The 22,089-nt window shown below is 42.9% G+C and overlaps 3 protein-coding genes across 3 annotated transcripts; 2 read left to right on the top strand and 1 right to left on the bottom strand.

Annotated features, from left to right (window-relative positions):
• Positions 1–102: 102 nt before the first annotated feature.
• zhx1 (zinc fingers and homeoboxes 1) lies at positions 103–5,979 on the top strand. Its single transcript, XM_058054161.2, has 8 exons — positions 103–581; positions 1,261–1,569; positions 1,641–2,095; positions 2,251–2,451; positions 2,537–2,752; positions 3,815–3,979; positions 4,135–5,331; positions 5,672–5,979. The coding sequence occupies exons 2-8, from the start codon at positions 1,365–1,367 to the stop codon at positions 5,942–5,944; spliced, it is 2,712 nt and encodes a 903-aa protein (XP_057910144.2). The 5' UTR covers positions 103–581; positions 1,261–1,364; the 3' UTR covers positions 5,945–5,979.
• A 3,264-nt stretch (positions 5,980–9,243) lies between these two features.
• lg5h8orf76 (linkage group 5 C8orf76 homolog) lies at positions 9,244–11,724 on the top strand. Its single transcript, XM_058054164.2, has 8 exons — positions 9,244–9,463; positions 9,575–9,676; positions 10,067–10,210; positions 10,272–10,322; positions 10,387–10,531; positions 10,604–10,691; positions 10,804–10,936; positions 11,287–11,724. The coding sequence occupies exons 1-8, from the start codon at positions 9,359–9,361 to the stop codon at positions 11,458–11,460; spliced, it is 942 nt and encodes a 313-aa protein (XP_057910147.2). The 5' UTR covers positions 9,244–9,358; the 3' UTR covers positions 11,461–11,724.
• A 906-nt stretch (positions 11,725–12,630) lies between these two features.
• tbc1d31 (TBC1 domain family, member 31) lies at positions 12,631–22,065 on the bottom strand. Its single transcript, XM_058054160.2, has 23 exons — positions 21,638–22,065; positions 21,145–21,282; positions 20,880–20,995; positions 20,573–20,751; positions 19,483–19,634; positions 19,225–19,384; positions 18,907–19,107; positions 18,651–18,824; positions 18,069–18,148; positions 17,608–17,754; positions 17,379–17,512; positions 17,176–17,309; positions 16,931–17,110; positions 16,616–16,848; positions 16,466–16,538; positions 16,312–16,391; positions 16,110–16,245; positions 14,870–14,962; positions 14,614–14,727; positions 13,565–13,747; positions 13,417–13,486; positions 13,039–13,155; positions 12,631–12,962 (listed from the first exon to the last, which is right to left on the bottom strand). Exons 1-23 carry the CDS (start codon positions 21,706–21,708, stop codon positions 12,808–12,810), a joined length of 3,120 nt encoding a protein of 1,039 aa, XP_057910143.2. The 5' UTR covers positions 21,709–22,065; the 3' UTR covers positions 12,631–12,807.
• Between the last annotated feature and the right edge of the window lie 24 nt (positions 22,066–22,089).

Raw genomic sequence — 22,089 nt, 5'->3', positions numbered from 1 at the left:
TTCGTTCAAATAAAAAAACTAAACTTATAAATCCGCCTTAAATCGCTAGCTTGTGAAAAATGTACAGTGTTAAACGTTCTTAAAATGTTACGAGCTCAGAAAGTCGCCGGGGAATGACGTCACAGGCGTATCCGAATAATGACGCTGTTTGATCATTGTAAAAACCCGCCGTTAAAAATGAGAATTAGGTCAGGGAGCTAATGCAGCACCAATTGTAACAACCGTCTTTTTATTAATGGACCCTTCCGCGACGCTTACCGGGACACACAACCTGTTCGGAAGAGGGTGATATGCGCGGTGTTGTCAGCATCTGCAGACGGGAGTCGGGAGCAGTTAAACCGGTCCGTTTGTGCGCGTGCCTCCCGCCGTCTGGTCGAAGACACCGACAGTCTAGCCCGGTGAACGTCCGCGTTACGGTGCGTACCGGCCCGGATGGCGCTGAATAGTTAGCGGCTGGGAAGGGCAGACAACGACAGACAGCTGCACAGACGCCGGGAGCTGCTCTGGGGACACCCAGGAAATCAGTCCTCGCCTCGCCTGGATAGCCAGGCAGCAACACGGTGTACGTTGGTGTAGTTGCAGTAAGTTAGCCCGCAGACATGTCCATCAATAATGACTGCTAGCATTGGCTAGTTGGCCATTCTCCTACTCTACATGCTACATGCCCCATAACTAAAACGCGTCCTAAGTTATTAGTGGCTTTTGCTCATTGAATGTTGTAATCATCGCCAGCTCACCTCCGATTGTGAGCTGCTAACTGTTTATACACATAAAAACAGCATTATTGTATTTGCACATTTCACTTCTGATAAGTTAGCTCAGACGTGCCCACCTGTGTTATACTAAATGCATTATTGTAGCCGTCACGTTAAATACATCATAATTGACGCAAAAGCAGCCAGATGTTTGCACGATAGGCGGAATCAAACCCATATGTTGTGTTCCTTCATCGATTTTCTGATTTCGATAATGTTAGTGTAGGTTAAAATGTAATCCTTGCATACGAGCGAGAACAGTTTACTTTCATTATCAACGAATTACTTGCACCATGGATGGTGCTTAGTTAATACTTTATTGATTGTGTTTCATTAGACTAATGAAAAACCCAAAACAATTATTACTGCTGTTTTACTATATTTGTATACTTTTAACATGTTGTACAAATACAAACACAGACTCCACAATAACTTGTGGAAATGAAGTAGCCCTAAAGAGCCTTTTGTGACATTTTCCCTTTGTAATGTTTCTGTCTTTCACCAGCCATTTGACAAGTTTTGGTATTTGAATATGGCCTCCATAGACATGTGAGACTCAAACTCTTCTGTCAGAGACTAATAACCCCGGATAGAAGTTTGCACAATTTGATGATGTCAAGCCGCAGAAAATCTACAACGCCTTGCATGGTGCTGCCCTCTGATGTGGTGGAGCGGCTAGCTTCTGATGAGCTGGAGATTACTGAAAGGACAAAGGAAGACTGTGTTGATGGGGCGGAGGAGACAGCAGACGGGTTTCCAACAGCAGAGGAACTGGATCAGACAGTAGTGGTCGTCCCTACCCCACCGGATGCTGGTAAATTCATCTCGGTCCACTCCTCTCTGCAGTAATTCCAAAATGTTGCTTAAAATTCACTATCCTTTTAGGTGAGTCGAACAACATAGAGGACAAAGATGCGCTCACTGCATCACTAAGGTGTAGCACCACAAACCCCCCGGAGAGTCAAAGCAGCGACCAGCTGACCCAGGATCAGCAGTGTGACACGGCTGAGGAAGTAGCAGATGCCACAACTGTCGCTGCCATCTCTCTCAGCAAGACCCCCATCATGAGGATGAAGACTAAATCTGAACCCAAGAGAATCGCCGTCTCCCTTAAAGCGTCAGATGAAGCAGTGGAGTGCTTCGAAGGAGGCGGTGAGGCCGAGGTGGGAGGAGAGCAGTTGCCGATCGAAGCTCCTCTGGGGCCCATGGCGTCTATGGAGATGCTGCTGCACGACTCCATGAAGCTCGGAGGAGGCAACCTAGTGGTCAGTCAAGCCTCGGAGCAGCCGAGGAAGTCATCCATTTTAAATCCCACCGTTATTCCTCCTGGCTTGGCACAGGTAGAGTCTAAGAATATTTCATTTAGCATACAGAAAAAAATGGCTTACAGTGACAAGATGTTTGCATAGTTACTGTAAATCAGCACACTGCTGGTTGAGTAACTTAACTAGTTATAAATAACAGCTTAATTCTCTTTCTCACTCTTTTATTCCAGGTGCTTTCTGCTTTCCAGGCCCAGCAGAATACTGCAGCTCAATCCCAACTCCTGATTCCTCTGAGCAGCATCCCTTCTTACAGCGCAGCTATGGACACTAACCCTCTGCTGGGCAGCACCTACAAGAAGTTTCCCTACCCTTCAATGGCTGAGATCAACAGTCTGGCAGGGCAGACACAGTTCACAGAGGAGCAGATTAAGGTACTTACAAGAGGGAGGATGAATACTTATTCTCAATGTTCCTAAATGGAAATAAGTGACCTAATATATGTGCCTAAACTTTCAGGTTTGGTTCTCTGCCCAGCGGCTGAAGCACGGCGTCAGCTGGACCCCAGAGGAAGTCGAAGAGGCCAGGAGGAAACAGTTCAACGGCACCGTGCACACCGTGCCTCAAACCATTACTGTCATACCCGCTCACCAGCTATCTGCTGCCGCCAACGGCCTACAGTCCATTCTTCAGACCTGCCAGATAGTGGGCCAGCCTGGCTTGGTGTTCACACAGGTACGTGTGGAATAAACGACCGGATGCTCACTAGCCTCAAAATGCCATCAATAAAATGCACCTGTGTGTGTTGTGCATAACATACGCCCCCGTCCACGCCGTAAGCCACTCCGTCCACATCACAGGTGCATTTGAGAGATTTGAGAGACGAGAGCCTGAGGCCCATGGTTGTGTCAGTCATCCACAACCATTACATGTTACAGCATGGTAATGCACAGCCCAATGTTGCAAGTTTCTGTACAGAAGCTGGAAGCATCCCAGTACTTTGTTGGCCAGCATACTCGCCCGACATGTCACTAAGTGATCATGTTTGGGATGTGATGGTCGCTGTATACGGTATTGAGGCAAAGTGTGCACACCTAAGGCACACATGCAATAATTATGCTGTCTCATCAGCATCTTGATAGGCCACACGTGTGAGGTGGATACGTAGATCATCAATCGTAGAAAATGAATACGCACTAACACAGATTTATGAGCAATAATTAAGAGGGAGGCCTTTTGTGTACATAGAAAAAGTTTTAGATCTTTGAGTAAAAAATGGGAGCATTTATTTATTCTGTATTAGTCATAAAGTACTATACTGTGCTTCTGTTTTTACATAAAGTAATGCACTAAAATTGTTTTAATTGCTACCATTAAGTGGACAAAGTATCTTTCAAATATCAAAACTGGAGTTGATTAAAATATTAAATATAAAAAGTAGGTTGCACACTGTAAATTGAGAAGTTTATGGTGTTTTGGTTTGAGATAATTATCAGGTCTTGGTTTGTGGTCTCTTGGTACAACTCATCTGATGTGCACCTTCTTTCATGTTTCAAAATTCACAATACGCTGAGTGAAACTCCAATGTCAAATGTGGCAAAAGCATACTAGTTGTAGAGATGCCAAGAACCTATTTGGTTCCCTTGTTTATTTCCATGAGAGTCCAAATAGTTTCCATGCCTCTCGTAACATAGATTTTTTTTGTATAGTCCTTATGTTGGCTCTTATGCAAACTTGTGGCTGCTGTTTATTTCTTTCAATAGTAATAATAGTGTGTTCCATTCTGTGTGTTTCCAGGTGGGTACGGGAGGGAACCTTCCAGTGACCAATCCCATCACCCTGACAGTGGCAGGTTTGCCCAGTCAGTCCCAGAGTTCCAGCAGAGTTTCCTGCCAGTCAACCCCAACAAACAGTGAGCTTAAGCGGGCTACCACTGTTCAGCCCCCCTCTCTCTCGCCACAGGTGAGACTGACACTGCCTTTCATATTCCTTGAGTTTGTGCTGTTTGAGAGCAGGCTTCTCAGGTGCTGTTGGTTGTACATTTAAACTTGAAATGCTTGTATTTGGTGATCGGAATAGAAACAATAAAAGTAACTTTCCCTCTCTCTCTCTGGAAGGAGAACTCAGCCCTGAATGCAGACACATTCAGCATGCGGCCGAAGAAGTCCAAAGAGCAGCTGGCTGAATTGAAAGCCAGCTACCTTAAAAACCATTTTGTCAGCGATGCGGAGATTGCCCGCTTGATGAAGATCACCAATCTGACGAAGGGGGAGATCAAAAAATGGTTCAGTGACACCAGGTACAACCAACGCAACTCCAAGAACAATGTCATCGTTTTCCACGACGGAGGTGGCAGAGGAGGCGCCGGCTGTAGCAGCAGCGCTAGCACCACCATTGTCATTGACTCAAGCGACGAGACACCCTCGTCCCCGCATCGTCCCCGCACCCCCCCTGCGAGGGAGAAGGAGACACGGCCCAAGACGTGGAATCCCTTTCCCGACTTCACCCTGCAGAAGTTCAAAGAGAAGACGCCGGAGCAACTGGTGGTGCTGGAGGAGAGCTTTGAAAAGAGCAGCACACCGTCAGATGAAGAGCTGAGCCGGCTGAGAACAGAGACAAAACTGACACGCAGGGAGATTGACGCCTGGTTCACAGAGAGACGGAAAATGCAGTCAGTCAGCACGCCCTCCCCAGATTCTTCAGAGGGAGGACGAATGGACTCGGGCGGATTGAACGCTGGAGAAGCCGGGGCTTCTTCTCGCTCTGCCTCCACCTCTCGTAAAGGTAGTCAAACTCCACCCGGCGGGCGCAGCAAGCAGATGCCAACCAGCAGCGGCAGAGACATCAAAGATAAGACGAAAAAGACTCCAGAGCAGCTCCATATTCTTAAAAGTGCCTTTGTGCGAAGTCAGTGGCCCACAACGGAGGAATACGACCAGCTAGTGGAGCAAAGTGGGCTCCCCCGACCGTACATCGTAAGCTGGTTTGGGGATTCTCGGTACTCGTGGAAGAACGGGAACCTTAAGTGGTTCTTTCAGTATCAGAGTGGCAATGTGGAGGGCCCAAATGGTGGGGGGAGTAACAAGTTGGGTAGTCGGAAAAGACGTGTCCGAAATCGCGGTTGGGGGAGATCTCGAACCCGAAAGCAGCCAAGGCGGTCCGGCTCATTTAGTTCAGACTTGGACAGATGCCCCCCGCCGAAGAAATTCAAGAGTGGGCGGGACATCCTGAAGGAGTACTACCTGAAGCACCGCTTCCTCAGTGAGCAGGACCTGGATGAGCTCGTCACCAAGACCAACATGAGCTATGAGCGGGTAACGACATTTTTACTTGCATATGTACTAACCTCACAGTCTTGTTGCTGGTGGTTTAAAACGGGTGTCCAAAGTGTGGTTTGCATTGGCCCTTTGCATATTTTGAAAATAAAATCCATAATGTCATGTTATCACAACTATTAAAATGTGCTGATCTAGTACATTTTCAAACGGCCAAAAGTTGAGTTTTCCACTCTAAGAGAGGAGAAATCACACACACATCTGTGTCTACAGATATAGAATACCACCACCAGTACCTCTGGAGTCTGAGGGATGATGTCACAATGACACGCCCACCTTGCATTACCAATTAAACTTCCCTCCTTTTCTCTCCAACAAGGTGAGGGAATGGTTCGCTGAGGTCCAGAGACGGCTGGATATGGGGGCAGACCCCTTCCAGGAGCCGACTTTGGTGATGGCGGATGGAGTAGAGGGGACACGCGGCCTCCAGAAGGAGGCGTCGAGCGCCAACAAGGAACAAGACGCAGGAATGGGAGAGGAGGATGAAGACGATGACGACGACGACGAGCACGACGAAGAGGATACAGATGACAGTGAGGTTTGGGAGCCGTCACGCAGTGTGAGGAAGTCCTTGTCGGTATCCGAGGACTAGGTTTTTACGGAATGTTACTCGCTGTTCCGACCCAGTCGGTGGGAGGTAACAAATGTTATGTTCCAGATCTTCGTGATTGACGATGAGCTTTATCTCCCAGCCTGACAACATTCAAGCAACGTCTTACAACTGAGAGGAACGTTCGCAGACATCGATAATTTAAAAAAGCAAATGGAATTTCTTAAAAAGAACACGGTGAGATACAATGGCTAGCCCCCCCAATGTAAACCCCTCACTAAATACAATGCTGCATTTCTTTTAAGAATTGTTTTTACACGTTTTGAGCACAAGCCCAAATTCGAATTTCAATCACCAATGAATGTTTGCCCCTTTTTTCCCTACGAAATGAAATGTGACTGTGTTTACAAGGTGCTCTTAAGCTTGCCCTGACGTCAAAACCATGTATAGCATACCTGGTGGGAGGCTTTTTATCACAGTATGTATTGCTTCTTTTAAAGCAACACACACCTTAACGAGAATGGATGAGTTTACATACACTAGATGAATCCTGAAAATCCATCACAGATAAAGGCCTAATGCAACATGAGCCAAAGTACATTAACACAGAGTGAATGCCAATGTTTTTGTTGAAGGATGTCTATTCAAAGTCTTCCCTTGACGGTGGTTAATATTCTACATTATAGCTTAACACAGAAAGAAAGATCTTGATGAGAAAATGTATGTTTAATATGCACTGCGATTGACATTTTTGCACCTTTTTGATACAACAAGCTCAATGCTGTTGTTTCCTTTTTTTATATATGACGGTTCAAAGAGTTTGAGTTGTGCCAAACGCGAATGTGTTTCCGGACTTGCAAGGCAGGCCTGTTGGCCCCGCCCCAAAACAAACAGTGTTGTTGCAGCCGTGTTTGTGGTGTAAACGTACTGCCAAACGCCGGCTGCATCTCCATCAGCAACAAAAATCATGACTAAACAAAACCAGTCTGATCTATTTGGTCTAGAAAAACTGTCAAAACGGTATTTTAGACATTTCAAATCATGAAGCACCTGAACTAAACTTGTTTAAAATGCACTTTGTTTTTCCACATAGTGGATTAAATTATTCATTTGGCACCTTATTCGCTTAATGTATCATGAAATGGCTCTGAGGGTCAATGTTTTCTTAAATACTAAACCAGTATTTTGCCTTTAAAAAAAAAAAAGCAATCATGAATAGGTTTTCCCTAAGGAGGACTCGTACCAGTTTATCCACTTTTGTAATATGTAAATTTTTTGAAAGTTGGATGTTTATATGGCTCGGTGGAATCAGCTGACACTTTTTTTTTTTTGCTTTATTGCACAGTTTGAGCCACATATTGAATACTTTTGGTAACACATGTGGTCGAATAAGGTTTTGTATTGTTTCAAATCATGAGAATTGTGGTCCTTTTTGAGCGTTATCCTCCAAGCCTGTTGTTTTTCTCAAAGTGGACACATAAGGACATACACGGACTATTACTTTCTTGAAAGAAACAACACCAACTGCCGTTCTTTCAACCATGGCTAAGACATCGGACCCACAAACCTTGACTGTTGTTACCTTTGCAGACATATACTGTACCTACATGTGCCTCTATGGCTTCTGGTCTTGTTTCAAGACAATTCCACCATCTCATCACAAACCACTGAAGGTAGCCTTGTTCAAACCAAGTGGTGATGCATGACCAAGCTCTGCTTTCTGCTGACACGACAAATGCCTGTCCTGAAGTTAACGTTGAAGACCTCTGTCCTTAACCCCGGTTGAACCTCAGTGTTCTGACATGTTTTCTTGTCATTTGCCACCGTGTACTTGTCGTTCATTCTCTGTTAGCACCTTTTAGTAATCTCAAAGCATTTTCAGCCTGCCTGGCTCGCTGATTGCAAATGAATGAAAGCGGAATCACATTTGTGGTAATGTGACTAAGTAAGTGCCTGGGCATGAAAAAGAACAAGATGTTATACCTTACATACATGTTATACCTACCGTTTATACCGTTTTTGTCTAATACTGCATGCAATAAGTATGTCGAACAACTTCTCATTATGTACATACAATTTGTGGCTGGCTCGGGATACTTGGAACGGCGGCTCAATAAAGTGGTGTAACTTTTACAAGTTAAAGTCAGCAGTCGGCACCATTTTGATTGCGGCCATGAATTGTTTTGGTTTTTCCCAAAATTATCACCTGCACAAGCAGCCTCGTCATTTACTTAGAACAGTTTATTACTTCAATCGTTGTCATTACTATTACAATTTTTTTTTCTGCTGCACATTCTGCTTATTTTAGTCCACAGAGTATAGCGAGGCCTAAACCCCCGAAGTATTTCACTGTTGTATGTCCGCTTGGAAAAAGGTGGGCTATGTCTGGTAGATCCGAGATGGGGAAAAAAAAACCTACTGTTACAAAAGTACACAGGTACGTGATGAGTGTTTGGAACATGTATCCTTTGTTTGACTTGTTTCCATGGGTGTGATAAAGTGCTATGTCCTCTCAATGACTTGTGGTTGTATGTATATCATCATGTATCATATAGCCAACCTAATCTTGCAGTAGCGTTAGTATCTTGACTAGTTTACCTGCTGTTATTACATGCATACCTTGTGTCATCTAAACCGTTCACTCATCCTTTTCTTTGCACCTGTGGTCTATGAATGTTTCTTTTGACAAAATACACAATGTCACTATTGCAGTCTTTTTTCTCACCCACCATTGAGGTTATTTTTTTTCTCAATGCAACACTTAATTGCTTCAATACAATCACATGATCTGATGTTTCCTTCTGCAGTTGGCGTTTCTACTCTTATTCAATTAAATTACAGCAGTTACTTCAAAATGGCAATAAATGTTTAGTTTGTGGTCTGAATTGGCATGCCTGAGTGAGATCTAAATCTCTTTTTGACTTGTTTTGATTCTCTGCAGTCCATGTGATCATTCCAATGAAATTGGGATTGACTATTCACCTTCCTTTTTAAAGGGGAATTAAGCACAGGCCTTAGTGCAAAGCAATTTGTAATTTTGCAATATTGACTTGTTTGAGATAATTATAAGCATGTTTAAAAAAAAAGTTCATCCTATACGCTTAAGGCATGCTTTTGGATAAGGGAGTAACTTTTGAACTCATACATGTATATTAATAGAAATCAATGTGGAAAAAAATGTGATGCTTTCATGCTTCAGTTTGGACAAATGTTATGTATACATTCTGTATGAAAATACATTTAGTTTATATCCTGCGTGTTTTTCGATTTGTCTGTTTAAAGCATATCAATTTGACTAAGGTTTAGTTGTTTCTGCCCGGAACGGAAGTCAATGACTGTGTTTCTGCGGACTTATTTGAAACGCGGTATCAATGCGGGTGGCTCGTGCTTAGCACTTAAACACATTTTAGCTAGCAGTCAAATTAAAGCCAAGCAGACGCACTGACTTAATTCTTCATGGAGATATTCGGAAGCAACTTTGACGACTCTGTGTTTTCGGAAGCGAAAGACCGAGGCTCCATGTTTATATCTTCTTATAACGCTAAACGCTGCGAGCCGGAGGTGAGCGCTGGAAGCGAGTGTGTTCTTCCGCTGCTTGGAACTAGAATTAAAACTAAATATGGGCTGTTTTCACGAAGTGGTATAGCGTTCTCATCTGTTGTCTGCTTACAGTGGTTCTGTGAGAGTGCTGTTCTCGACACAGAAGATTCTTTGGAGAAGCAGAAAGTTTTTAAATTTCGAGGTGACTTGGCTCTGAGGCAAGGCAATTACCAGGTAATACGATGCAATGCGCATGTGCAAGTCTTCATACTGCCTGTCTATTATTCGTTTATTTTACTAGTCTACTAAATAAATGATTAGTATACTATATAAATGATTAATAGTTCTGGCCACAGGGTTATTAAAAATAATAATAGAGGGCCTGTTTATACCGTATAGTACGGCAGCTACTTGTTTACATACCACCCGTTATGAAGTACCCGGATGTAGGTGTATTTAACATACTTCTGTTTGGTTAGCATTAGCCACCATTTGCAAACATTTTACTTCAGTATAGTATATATTAATTTAATTTAATATTTTTTTATTTCATTAAAAACTCATTCATTATTTAATGATCATCTTTCCTCAATTTTTTAATCTCAAATATTATATTTGTACCAGACAGCCCTGGATGCGTACAGTAGTTGCCTGGAATGGATCGCGGACAACAATACGTCAATAAAGCGAGACATATTGGAGGGAATGGCTCGATGTTGCGCCAAGCTGGGTGACCGCGGCAGAGCGATGGACTTGGTTGACATCCTGGTACGTCGACATGACCGCACGCCGCTTCCTCTTCCTGTCATGAGCCTGTGTCTTTGTCCAGAGCAAAGAAGCTTCAAATACGTGTCACCTGACCAGCCTGCTGCTACTCAAGGTAACCCACTGACGGGCTTCACGTGCGGCATAAATGGAGACTTGAGATCTATCTCGCTCTTAAGGTCAGCATCTACCGACATCTTGGAGCCATCGGCCCGAGGATGATATCTCTGGAGGAACTGTGCAGCTTGGTGCCCTACAACCCCTGGAACTGGTTCAACCTGGGAAAGATGTGTCTGGAGCTGCTGGAGCACACCGCAACTTCGGGTAGCGTCCTCTTTACGCCAAACTTAATCGGATTATGCTTTTAATTTCTTAATTTTGGTTTAATTTGAGCAGAGAAGAAGGAAAGAGAAGATGAAAACGGCTTGGATCTCTCGGAAAGCAAACTGTGGCTGAAGGCCTGCACGTCTTTCATCAGGACCAGGTGATGCTCATACTGATCCACGTATCTCCACTTCTGATCCGAATAGCTGAATTAGGATATCTGCCGATACCATTCCGATACCGGAGATACCGTTTTTTTTTTTTCTTTTCAGGCTCCTGCTGAAAATCCTGCAGCAGCAGCAGTCGTCTTTTGCGCGGGAGCGCAATAAAAATGTCCTCCAATCGTTGGAAGACGCCTTGAAGCGTCTGAACGCCAACGAAATCACGCTGCAAACTCTCACTGAGGTGAGGGCGGATGTGTCTTAACGTTAGAGGCCGTTTACATGGCCGCCATCACTCCATTATCCTCAAGGAAAACGACACTTTTGAGGGAATTTCTCCCATCTTCCACAATCCTTATGTGGGACATGAACACGTCTTTCTCGTTTCTAAAGATATACAAAGAGATAAAACAGGATGCATCATTACAGGATGTAATGGGACACACCCATTATTATTAGAGCATTGATTTCATATGACAACATAGAAATGAATTATTACACCTAGCATAAACTTTTCCAAAAACAAAAATGTTTCCATGACGTGTTTTCTCACGGTCAAAATGAAGTCGGTAATGTTTTGTTTTTACTTGCCAGGTGATGTCAGAGGACCTGATCCCAGACAAGATGAAGGAGGACTACCAAGACGGTGAGAGTCTGTCCACTGTGTGCCTGCAGAGCTTTGGTGAACGCTGGTGGAATAAAATCTTACTGACGGGAATTCTGGAGGCCGATGGACGAGGAGGCGTACGGAGCGACACCACGTTGTGATGCCCCCCCCCCATGGCGGACCACTACAAAAACATTGTACTGGTCTCAAGCGAGATTTTGTTCCAGTTGTTGCCAGGAGTGACATTCATTTTAACTTCATACGATGTTCCCTGAAGTGTGGGCCCGAATGTGTCACATGATTCCCGTCACAAGATATATTTGTAAATAGTTTTTTCTACATAAAAAATGTTATCTATGCCTCGGGGTTAGGTTCAATGAAAGTTACTATTTTTTGTTATGTTGAAACTTCTAATAAAAAAAAAAGTACTCAATTTTTTGGATGATTCACGTTTCATTCCAATGAGTTTCAGTTGCTCTGTCAATCAAGGATGTCTTTTTTTTCAGGACATCTTTAGAATGATGCAGATTTTCTCCTGGGTATTTGCACAGTATTGCAGTAAAGTCGATATTTTTGTTCCACCAAATGGAGTAGCTAAACAAAGCGCACCCCATACATTGCCGACTCACTGCACTTTTTTTTTAATTGAGTGCAACTTCTAAATAATACAAGAAAGTTGCAAGTGGCAGACATTTTATTAAAAAGGTAAGAAATCTTAATGAATTTGATCTCGCTAGGATCTATGGGAAGTCTGCATCAAGTTCTAATCATTCATCATTTAAAATGATTTCACATTTTTCTGCATATAAAACTGTTCTCTTTTGTATAAAATGTATTTTTGTCTTATGTACTTTATTTATTTTATGTATATTGGCGCCTGGAACTGATGGATTGGATATATATGATGTCCAACTGGGTACCTCACCATACGTTATTGATGATAATGTCTTCGTATGTTGATAGGGTGAAACTAAAGAAACATTCAATAGTTTGTTTTGCCGCCTTCAGCTGGGATAGGCTCCAGCTTACTCCAAATATATGGAAAATGTGTGGATGTTTTGCAGCATATTTTAACCAGAATCCAACTGTTTTAGTGCAATATAATTATAAGTGTCTGAATGATACTCAGTGATACTTATTAACTCATTCAGAAAAAAAAAATCAGTCTTTCAAGTAGCTTGTATCTCATGTGACGTTATTGCGTTTGCCGGTTTTCATCAAACCTTTTGGAGAAAAAAAAAGTAAAACAGGTACCACACTGTATATAATAATCTCTATGTGGCTACAAGCATTGTACGTGTAACGCAATTCAAAGTAATACATGCCAACAATGACAGTTGAGAGTGGAGTCATTTAATAAAAACATTTATGTAAAACAGCTTAGAAAAGAAGTCAATAGAATCAAAAGATAAAATATTCACAAGTGAAGGTATTCAACCAACGCAAGACATTCATTCTGTAAAAGAGAGTAATAAACGTGGACATGTAGGAGGAGGAAAAGCTTCTGGTCACCGGGTGGTGGCGCGCGGCGTTAGGGTTGACTGGTACGGGCCAACGCTGCCCTCCTTGGCTCTGGTCAGCAGCCTCTGTCTCAGATCTCTGATATCCTTTATCAGTTGTCTCTCTTTGCTGTCCAAATGTGCGCGTCCTCGGTCCAGCGAGACTGAAAACGGGAGACGAGGACACGATGTAACGTACTCGCCATTTTATCCATGATGTTCCACGCGGTGTTGACTCACAGTTGGTGGAGGTGCTTGCCGCAGGGGACCTAGCGTTCAGACACACCATGTTGCGTCCGGCCTGTTTGGGCGTGGCGCCGCTGCTGGCTGGTTTGGGACTGTGAGTAAGTCCTCCAACTGGACGCACAATGAAGAAGGTGAGCGTTTGAACCAAGCATAGATGAGTCATAGACCCGGTGTGGGTTTATTGGAGGACAGAAACAATCTTTCATATTGTAAAACTGCATACAAAGACAGCAGTTGTTCAAACCCTTTTCATCTTTTTAAGGCGTTTCGTTTCTGGTCATCAGACGCACAAATAGAACATTGATGAAGATGACACCACAAACTCTTTCATGTGTGTGTTTGTGTGTTTGTGTGTGTGTTGTGTGCTAATACTTGTGTCTGTTGCAGGCCGGGACTGCTGCCACTCCATTATTCGTGCTCGGTCATTCACGACTTCATCCCACTGAAATCCACACAGAGGTCACATGTTTTGGAGGAAATGTTCCAATTGGAGTTTTTCCCCCCGCACGTTTTCCCTCACCTCCCTTCCGGCCGTGTCTCTCCAGGCGTCGGTGAGACGGTCGCCTTCCGCCAGGGTTCTCCTGTCGAACGCGGCCAACCTCTCTCTCCTCCTCTCCAGCCAGTCGACGTGCGGCGGCGGCGGCGGGGCCTTGGTGGCGTCTCGCTGCCAGTTGGAGTCGGAGCCCGGCTGGCTCGCCTCAGCCTGTGGGGGCGTACGGGTACAAAGTTAGGTGACGCCAGCGGGAAAGCTCAGGCCAACTTGGAATGTCTGCCTGTGCCGTGCAGCCCCCCGAAAATTATAATTATACTTATTTATTATAATAATAATTGATACATTTTTATTATATTATTTAATTATATTTCTTAATTATAATAATAATTTATAATTTTTTATTATATTATTTAATTGTATTTCTTGATTTTAATAATAATTGATACATTTTAATTATATTTAATTATATTTATTAATTATAATAATAATTGATACATTTTAATTATATTATTTAATTATATTTATTGACTATAATAATTGATAAATTTTAATTATATTATTTAATTATATTTATTAATTATAATAATTGATTACTTTTAACTATATTATTTAATTATATTTAATAATTATAATAATTAATACATTTTAATTATATTATTTAATAATATTTATTAATTATAATAATAATTAATTACTTTAAATTATATTATTTAATTATATTATTATATTAATTAATATATTAATTATAAATTAATATAAATTTAATTAAGATAATTAATTTAAAATTAATATAATTAACATAGCCATCCATATCCATATGGATGGATATATTAATTTTAATTATATTTAGCTGTCATAACTGCTTTACTCCAAGATGTAGGAGTCTGTGTCATTCATCAAGAAGAACATTGGCGAGGTCAGAGGTCATTGATGTTGGACCTGAGACAGGCTGATTGAGCATATCTGTCATATCCGTCATATCTGTGAGGTGTTTCTTGTTAATAAATATGATGACATTGCTAGCATACGCCACAGTCTGGCCTTTCGCTCGCGGCTTATTATTTTTCTTATCTCACCTTCTTCTTTGCGTCCGCACCCGGCAGCTGCTCCTCCTTTTTATCACTCTTCATCAACAGCTGCTCCTTTTCTACGACCTGGCGTTCTACGTGGAGCTGCTCCTTGCACAGTTGCTAACAGAAGGAACATAACAACATGGAAAGTCAGCCTGTGCCGACTATTATGAGTGCTTGGCTGATAAAAACAGCTTCCATGTTGAAGGCCCGAACAAGGGAAGAAAAAGACGAATGGAGTGAAACAGAACGAAGGTCTCACCTGCTGGAGCTGCCTGCGTTGTATCTCCAGCTCCATCTGCTGCATTTCCAGATCCTGGAGTGCCTCTGCCGTTTCCTGCTCACGCAGCTCCATCTACGTGGAGCATCAGCGACGGACCTCCATTAGGTACTTCATGGTACTTCAGGTACCTTCACGCCTTCGTATTGCAACAACATGCGATACCAAACTGCATCAAACCCTTTGCCCTGCATCGACACGCTTGTCATGAACGCTACAAAATCGGTTTGGGACTGTCACTGACATCCTGCTTTCTAACACACCTCATACGCACCTGTTTTGCCAGAGAATAAGAAGAGGTAGCAAGAGAGTCGCTTTTGGAAACTAAAATCAAATCAAAATAAAACCAAAAAGGCATACACAGCATTGTCATGCATGCTGAGTTTGAAAGTACAGCTGCAACTGCAGGTTCAAAAACCTTGAACAGACCCCGTAACAAGTTTTTAAAAAAAAAAAGGGATTGCCCTCCATGCATAATATCCTGTCCTGTCCCTTTAATTATTGTCCATAATATGTGCTTTGTGTTAACATTTTTGTGTGTCTGGAACAGATTAATTGGATTGACCTTATTTTCTATGTGAAAACTTGCCTTGGTTAGAGTCTGTTTTGGTTTGGGTCTGACCTCCTGGAACGTATTAATGACGCTAACCAAGGCACCACTGTATTTGTTTTGCTTTTGCATGTTTTTAGCTCCTGTGATTGGCTGGCCACCAGTCCAGGGTGTACCCGCCTCTCGCCTGAAGACAGCTGGGATAGGCTCCAGCAACGCCTGCGACCCTCGTGAGGATAAGCGGTAGAATATGAATGAATGAATGAATGTTTTTAGCTCACTTTTTGTCTTACACAACACAAAGATCGTATGTGTATGCGTCATGGCTAATTATCCAAGTTACACAATAACACACTGAGAATACGACTAGTCAGTTGAACCCCAAAATAGTCAGGCGTTGCTCAAATGTTGGCCTCACTTTTACCTTTTAGCTGGAAGTGACACACAAAATGACCAGAAGATGTTTTTGTTTTTTTACGCTTTGAAGGTCAAAAACTGCGCTTTGCTTTCTCAATGCAGCAGCTATTCCAAATTTATAGTCGATACTACCAAGCTAACATTTATTACCGCTTTCAATCCCTTCCAGAAGATACCCAACCAACACACTGTCCGTGTACTAGCCATCATGTCGGATTTTCCCCTTTACTGATGTAGTGGCGAGATCTTCCTCACCTTTCTCCTGATCTCCTGGTCCAGTGTTTGTATCTGTGAGACGTGCTGGTCCTGCTGGTGTTTGTGGAGCCGTTTTTTATTTGCATCCAGCAGCTGCAACTCCTTCATCTTTAGCTCTCTCTTCATGGCTGCCAGCCTGCAAGAGGACCGTCGCCATTAAATCCCGTTTCCTAAACATTTACCGTATGTTGGGGGCGCCTACTTCTTCCTCTGCTGAGTTAGCCTGGCCTCCTCTTGAGTCAGGATGTTTCTGCGCTGCTCTTCAGCCTTCTGCAGGAGCTCCTGTGTTGGCGTCCAAGCGAAGGCGTTACAAAGGAAAGATAGGGTTGTTGCACGATGTCGCTCAAAAGTCCGACCTGTTGTGCAAAGTAGGCGTCGTCTTCCGCTTGGCGTTCCATTAAATCTGCATGCAGCGTTGACACCGCTTGCCTGTTGAGATGAGACGACACACGCTCATATTTTACACGTCGTTTAAAAAACGGTTCACACATAATTTGCAAAGTCACCTCTCCTGGAGGTACTCCATCTCCTCCTGGCGAATCTTCTCCTTCTCACGTTTGTTATACTCCACTATGAACTCTGGGTATTTGTTGAACAAGGGGTACTGGCCTTTGGTCAGAGGCGTGAAGTCGGAGAGCATCATCCTGGGATGAATGTCATCCGGCGTGTTGCTCATCAACCAATAAGCTTCCTTAATCATGTCTTCCATGTTCAAGTTGTTCCGATGGTGAAAGAAATACTGACGTATGGGAAAGGGACATTTTCTTTCATTGATTTCATTCCAGGAGGAGAGCGTGAGAAAGAGGAGGGGGCGTGGTCACCTCAAAGTCCTGCGTCTGGCAGCACAGCAAGAGCGGCTCCCGGCAGCACGTCAGATAGGCCACGCACGCCATCAGCAAGAAGGACGGATGGTTGGAAAAGACGTTGTCAAAGAGTCTGAGCCACTCGTCGCGAGTCAAAACCTCGGAGAATAACGTCTCCAAGAGGGGCCACAAGTAGAGCTGCGCACGGAAAGGTGAACGCCACCTTGTCATTCTAGCGGTGATGGGTCTTCGTGCTACATTACCTGTGAGGTGATGCCACAATCCACCAGGTGCTGCAGCAGCTCCTTGTCGTGGTGAGCCAGGATGTTCTCCGCCATGCTCAGGATGTTCAGAGGAGGGTTGGGGAAGAAATCGAACCAGTTTTGGCACCAGTTCACTGTGACACCATACAGCTTAATCGACAACTAGCCTGTGATGAAACATTCTTCTGACAGTGGGAATGTACCTAAGACTGTGGCCACCACCTCAAAGCAGACCATGGGATTGTTCTGGAAGAGCTTCACAAACGGGAAGGTTATCAGTGGAAGGTACTCCACCTCTCCAAAGATGGCGGCCCAGTGAGCCGATGCAGACAAAACCCTGTTAGTGGATGGAAGAGGACAGGATGATAAATGTTGCATCAGGAAGCTTATAAATGTTTGAATTGAGGGCATGTCGAGCAGAGGGGTGCGTACCTTTGCAGCCCCCTCTGGAGCTTCTGGCTTTTGATGGGATACTTCTCATGGAGGGCGAGGTAGGCTGAGTGCGGGCCTTTATCGGTCAGGCTGCTGTATGCTGCGTAGTTCTCAGGCAAGTATAACAAGGATCGCCACACAAACATCCTGGAAGGTTCGCATAGAAACAGTTAGGCATAGAACAGGGGGAGAGGCGGGGTACACCCTCGACTTATCGCTAGTCAATCGCAGTTAACCCGATTAACATAACATGCATGTTTTTGGACAGTGAGACAAAGTCAGAACGCCCAGAGGAAACCCATGCAAGAACGGGGAGAACAAACACCAAACATGATCCAATGGAGACGTGCTAACCGCTAATGCCACTTTCTGCTCCCACGTGAATCACAAACTAAAGCACAAACTGAAACACACAATTAGAGTCTTTAGCTAAAGCTAATGTCAGCAAAGAACTGCTGTACCTGTATTTTGCAGGATATTCTCCAAATGTTTTAAGCAGAGCCACCAGCCGCTTCTTGTTCAGACCACCAGGGAGTTGGTTCTATATGACAAGAAAAAAATGATTATAATGCAAAAATCTGGACACCTTACGGGATGTTAAAACACACACAAAATTATAATTATATTTATTAATTATAATATTTTATTTTAATTTTTTACTTTTTAATCAAATTTTTAATTTATTTTTATTATATTACTTAGTATTAATTTATTGTATATTAATTTTATTAATTAATATTTAATATATTATATATTAATTAATATCATTTTATATTAATTAATAATTAATATATTATATATAATTATATTAATTGTAATTATATTTAGCTGTCATAACTGCTTACACTTTTCTACAACATGTAGGAGTGTGTGTCAATTTGGTGAGGTCAGAGGTCAGTGATGTTAGACCTGAGATAGGCACTGCTGATTCAGCATATCTGTTCTACTTCATCAAAAGCTGTTTGTTCTTCCCCACTAAAGTCATCCAATGATGCCTTAATGGATGCTAATTTTTTTACCCGATTGTGTGTCTGTATTCCTACCTCTTTATCCTCAACCGTCGACCCAGCAGAGGGGGCTAAGATCTGTACTCGTTTGGGCCGTCCCTTGTTCTTGGTTTGTCTTTGTGCTGTCTCTGATTGGACCTTGGCTTTTAGGTTTGACTGTTCCTGGTTCGACGCGCCCCCTGAGGTGACGACCAACTGTGGGAGAGGAAGCTGGGGAGGAAAGTAAGTAACAAGCGTCAGTCTCACACAGAGCATGCTCACTTCACCCCCTGTATGGCCGAATGAACGATACCTTGTTTAAGTCCTGCGTGAGACTCTGAATGCTGTAGACGCTGATGCTGCCATTGTCCAAGATGGCCACCACATGGCGACCAGTGGGGCTGACGGTCACACTGGTGATGGCGTCGCTATGGGAACCGATGTGAAAAAGCAGCTTGGAGGTGTGAATGTTAATGAAGCGCATAATGCCGTCTTGGCCCAACACACCCAATGCCTGTCAAAGGCCAGAAAGAGAAGATCATGTCCAGACGCGAGTTTGTGACAACATCTGCTTTGGGCATCGCACAACGCAAACAAACGTGAAAGGAGAGCAGTGATCCACAGTATGTACCTGACTGGCTCCTTCATCGAAGCTGTCAGGAAGGAATTCCAGCTGTCTGACAGTCCGAACCTGCGCTGGCATCTGGATCACATTGACCAGCTCCTTGGGGTCCAGACGCCATAGGTGCAGCAGGTTTGAGCGCCCCCCTGCTGCCAGGATTTTACCATCTCTGTCAACATGAAACATTCACAATCCAGTGAAGACAAGAGTCAAAATAACTTTATTTTGAACTAACTTGAAAATGTTACTATGACGTAACAAACTCACCGTGTCACAGCAAAAGTCTTGTAAAAGATCCGGGGTCCATAGTCAGGCACAGGAAGCTGGTATTTACACACGAGTGTGTCACTCTCCCAAGCAAAGATGGAGTCGTCATTGAAACAGCTGAGGATGGTGTTGCTGTGGGGGAGGAAGAAGACCTGCAACAGGAAGTCATTTCATGGACTTGAGGTACCGAGTGCGGCCTTAAATTTGAGGCCATTAGTCTCACAATTGATATTAATGCTTAAAATGTTGCATTTTCCATTATTTGTATTACAAAATGGTAAAATCTATTTGTGGGGTTGATGACATCATCATGTAATTTGTATAACTGATAATAGACTCCAACCCAAGCAGAGGGTACAATGGAGCTTTTTGGTTCATCTCATAAGAAATGCACAACATTATCTCATGATTTTAAACCATATTTAACACAACATGAACTTATTGACTTACGAGTGTTGCTTTAATTTTGTGCATGCGCCTTTAACATGCAGACAAAAACAGTTGTGATGTTTCCTAGGTTCCATGTAGGTGTGCAGTGATTTTTAAAGATAATGTACATGTCACTGCAAATATAATATCTGACAATATTGATGAAAAGATGCGTTATATCCCAATCTTTGGGATTTGCCAGCTCAATCGCTGTTGTAAAAATCTCTAATTATTTAATGTAAATAATTTCTATTTAGTGCAGGTACTTTTCAGGGTGGACTTGGTGTTTTTTTTTTTACACCAGGCACCTTGCAGGTCAGCTAAGGGTCCTGAGAACCAATGGCACATCGGAGCTATTCAGGCAGCTGTTGAAATGCACATACTGTATGTGTTTATGTCTGTCTGTGTTGGTGATAAAAGATGCCAGACAATACATCAGACATCTGAACTGTAAATAAACACGACAAGACACACAGTGTCTGACATAAAACGCTAGTAATTCCAAAATGGCGAATTATTATTAATGCTTGTGTAAAAACTCTTAAAATACAGATGAAAGTCAACACTTCAAACACATCTCAATTGATGGTGTACTCAATAGAGGCAAAACCATAAAAAATAAAATACTTCTGGATCAAACTGTGGTTGAAACTTTGCATACCTTCTGTATGCCCACTGACTGTTGGACGTTGAGCTTTCTCTCCCTCTGGAAGGTGTCCAGATCCCAGAGCTGAGCGGTGTCTGCGGACGTGGTGACGGCGTAGCGGCCGGAGCTGTGCATGGAGATGGATGAAACGGCCCCCTCGTGGCCCCGCATACAACTGACCAGCTGCTTTGTGTCTATGCAAAAATACAAAAATAAAATGGAGGTTAGTAATGAAAGACAGAACAGCTCTTGGCTGCACATCACCATCAAAATACCACGGCAAAAGCCTCCAAAAATTCATTGTGCAATGTGCCTGCCATACCTTTGTCGAAACATTTGACCGTGTTGTCAACAAGAGCCACCAGGAACTCTGTGGTCCTGCCAAGAGAGAATGCTAAAGCAGTGCAGGCCTGCCCCGTCCTCTGCACAAGACGAAATCTGCAAGCAAAGCAAAAAAACAAACAAAATCATAATTTGTTTGCTTATTTTAAAGAATAATATTGAACACAAATACATATACAAGCCTTTTTACATAGAGTATAGGTATCATATATTGTAGCGCTTCACGTAGAAGCTAACTGATTCACCTGTTTCTACTTATGTCAAAGGCATAGATGTTGCCATGGTGATCGCCAGCCAGGAAGGAATCTCCTGTGGCGTCAAAGGTTGCATGGAGGAAACGAATCTTGGTCTGATGAGCAGTACGGCCCACTGTCAACAGTACACTGTGTGAAAAGAAAACATTATTAAAACACAAAGTACATGCATCTGTGCTGTAAAGACTTGTCTTGGAGTACTTTATTTGACCTTAAAATGAGATAAAAGAACAGGTATGTTGTGTCAAAGCACGACGTAATATCTTAGAGTAAACCATGTGACCTATCCTTATTTTTAACCATTGATATTATTTATAATAATAAATTAACTTGGACAGTAAAAGTTACTGGGTATTTCCCTCCTTTGTTGACTCATTTCAACAACTCTAATGGAACTAGTTGAAGTGGTTGTAATTGAATATACTGGAGAAAATTCTAGAATTTGCGTTTTTGTCAATGTATATGACTTTAAATCCAAACTTACCCTTTCCCAGGTGCTGGTTTTCGACACCAGAGCTTCCCTTCTTCTTTGTTTCCGATATCGGTCACCTCCATTTTAATCAAGTTTTATTTCATATGTCGGAATTGAAGCCCCAATTGGAGCAACATGGCAAGCAAAAATGTCAATCCGCTAATCTCTTCACGAGCTCACCAAACAGCGCGAAATTTGAAAACAAACAAACAAAACAGCTTACATTTCCTTTCATTTGTGTGCAACAAGTATACAAGTAATGAACAGTATGAGTAACAACTCGGAAATTTGTGTGGCTGGGTAAGAAAATACCTTTTCTAAAGTAAACGTATTTTCGGTTTTAGGAGCGATATGGGCAACAATCCTGTCGCTTAGCGTCTACGTCAAGAATAAACAGAGGGGTGCACCATGGGAAGTGTAGTTGAATTGGACCATCACGCACCATTGTCATCACTCCTCGTACA

Source organism: Doryrhamphus excisus, linkage group LG5 (genome assembly GCF_037039965.1).
Source record: "Doryrhamphus excisus strain RoL-2023G ecotype Guam linkage group LG5, RoL_Dexc_Guam_v1.1, whole genome shotgun sequence".
Classification (NCBI taxonomy): domain Eukaryota; kingdom Metazoa; phylum Chordata; class Actinopteri; order Syngnathiformes; family Syngnathidae; genus Doryrhamphus; species Doryrhamphus excisus.
This window is presented reverse-complemented; position numbering and strand designations above follow the sequence as displayed.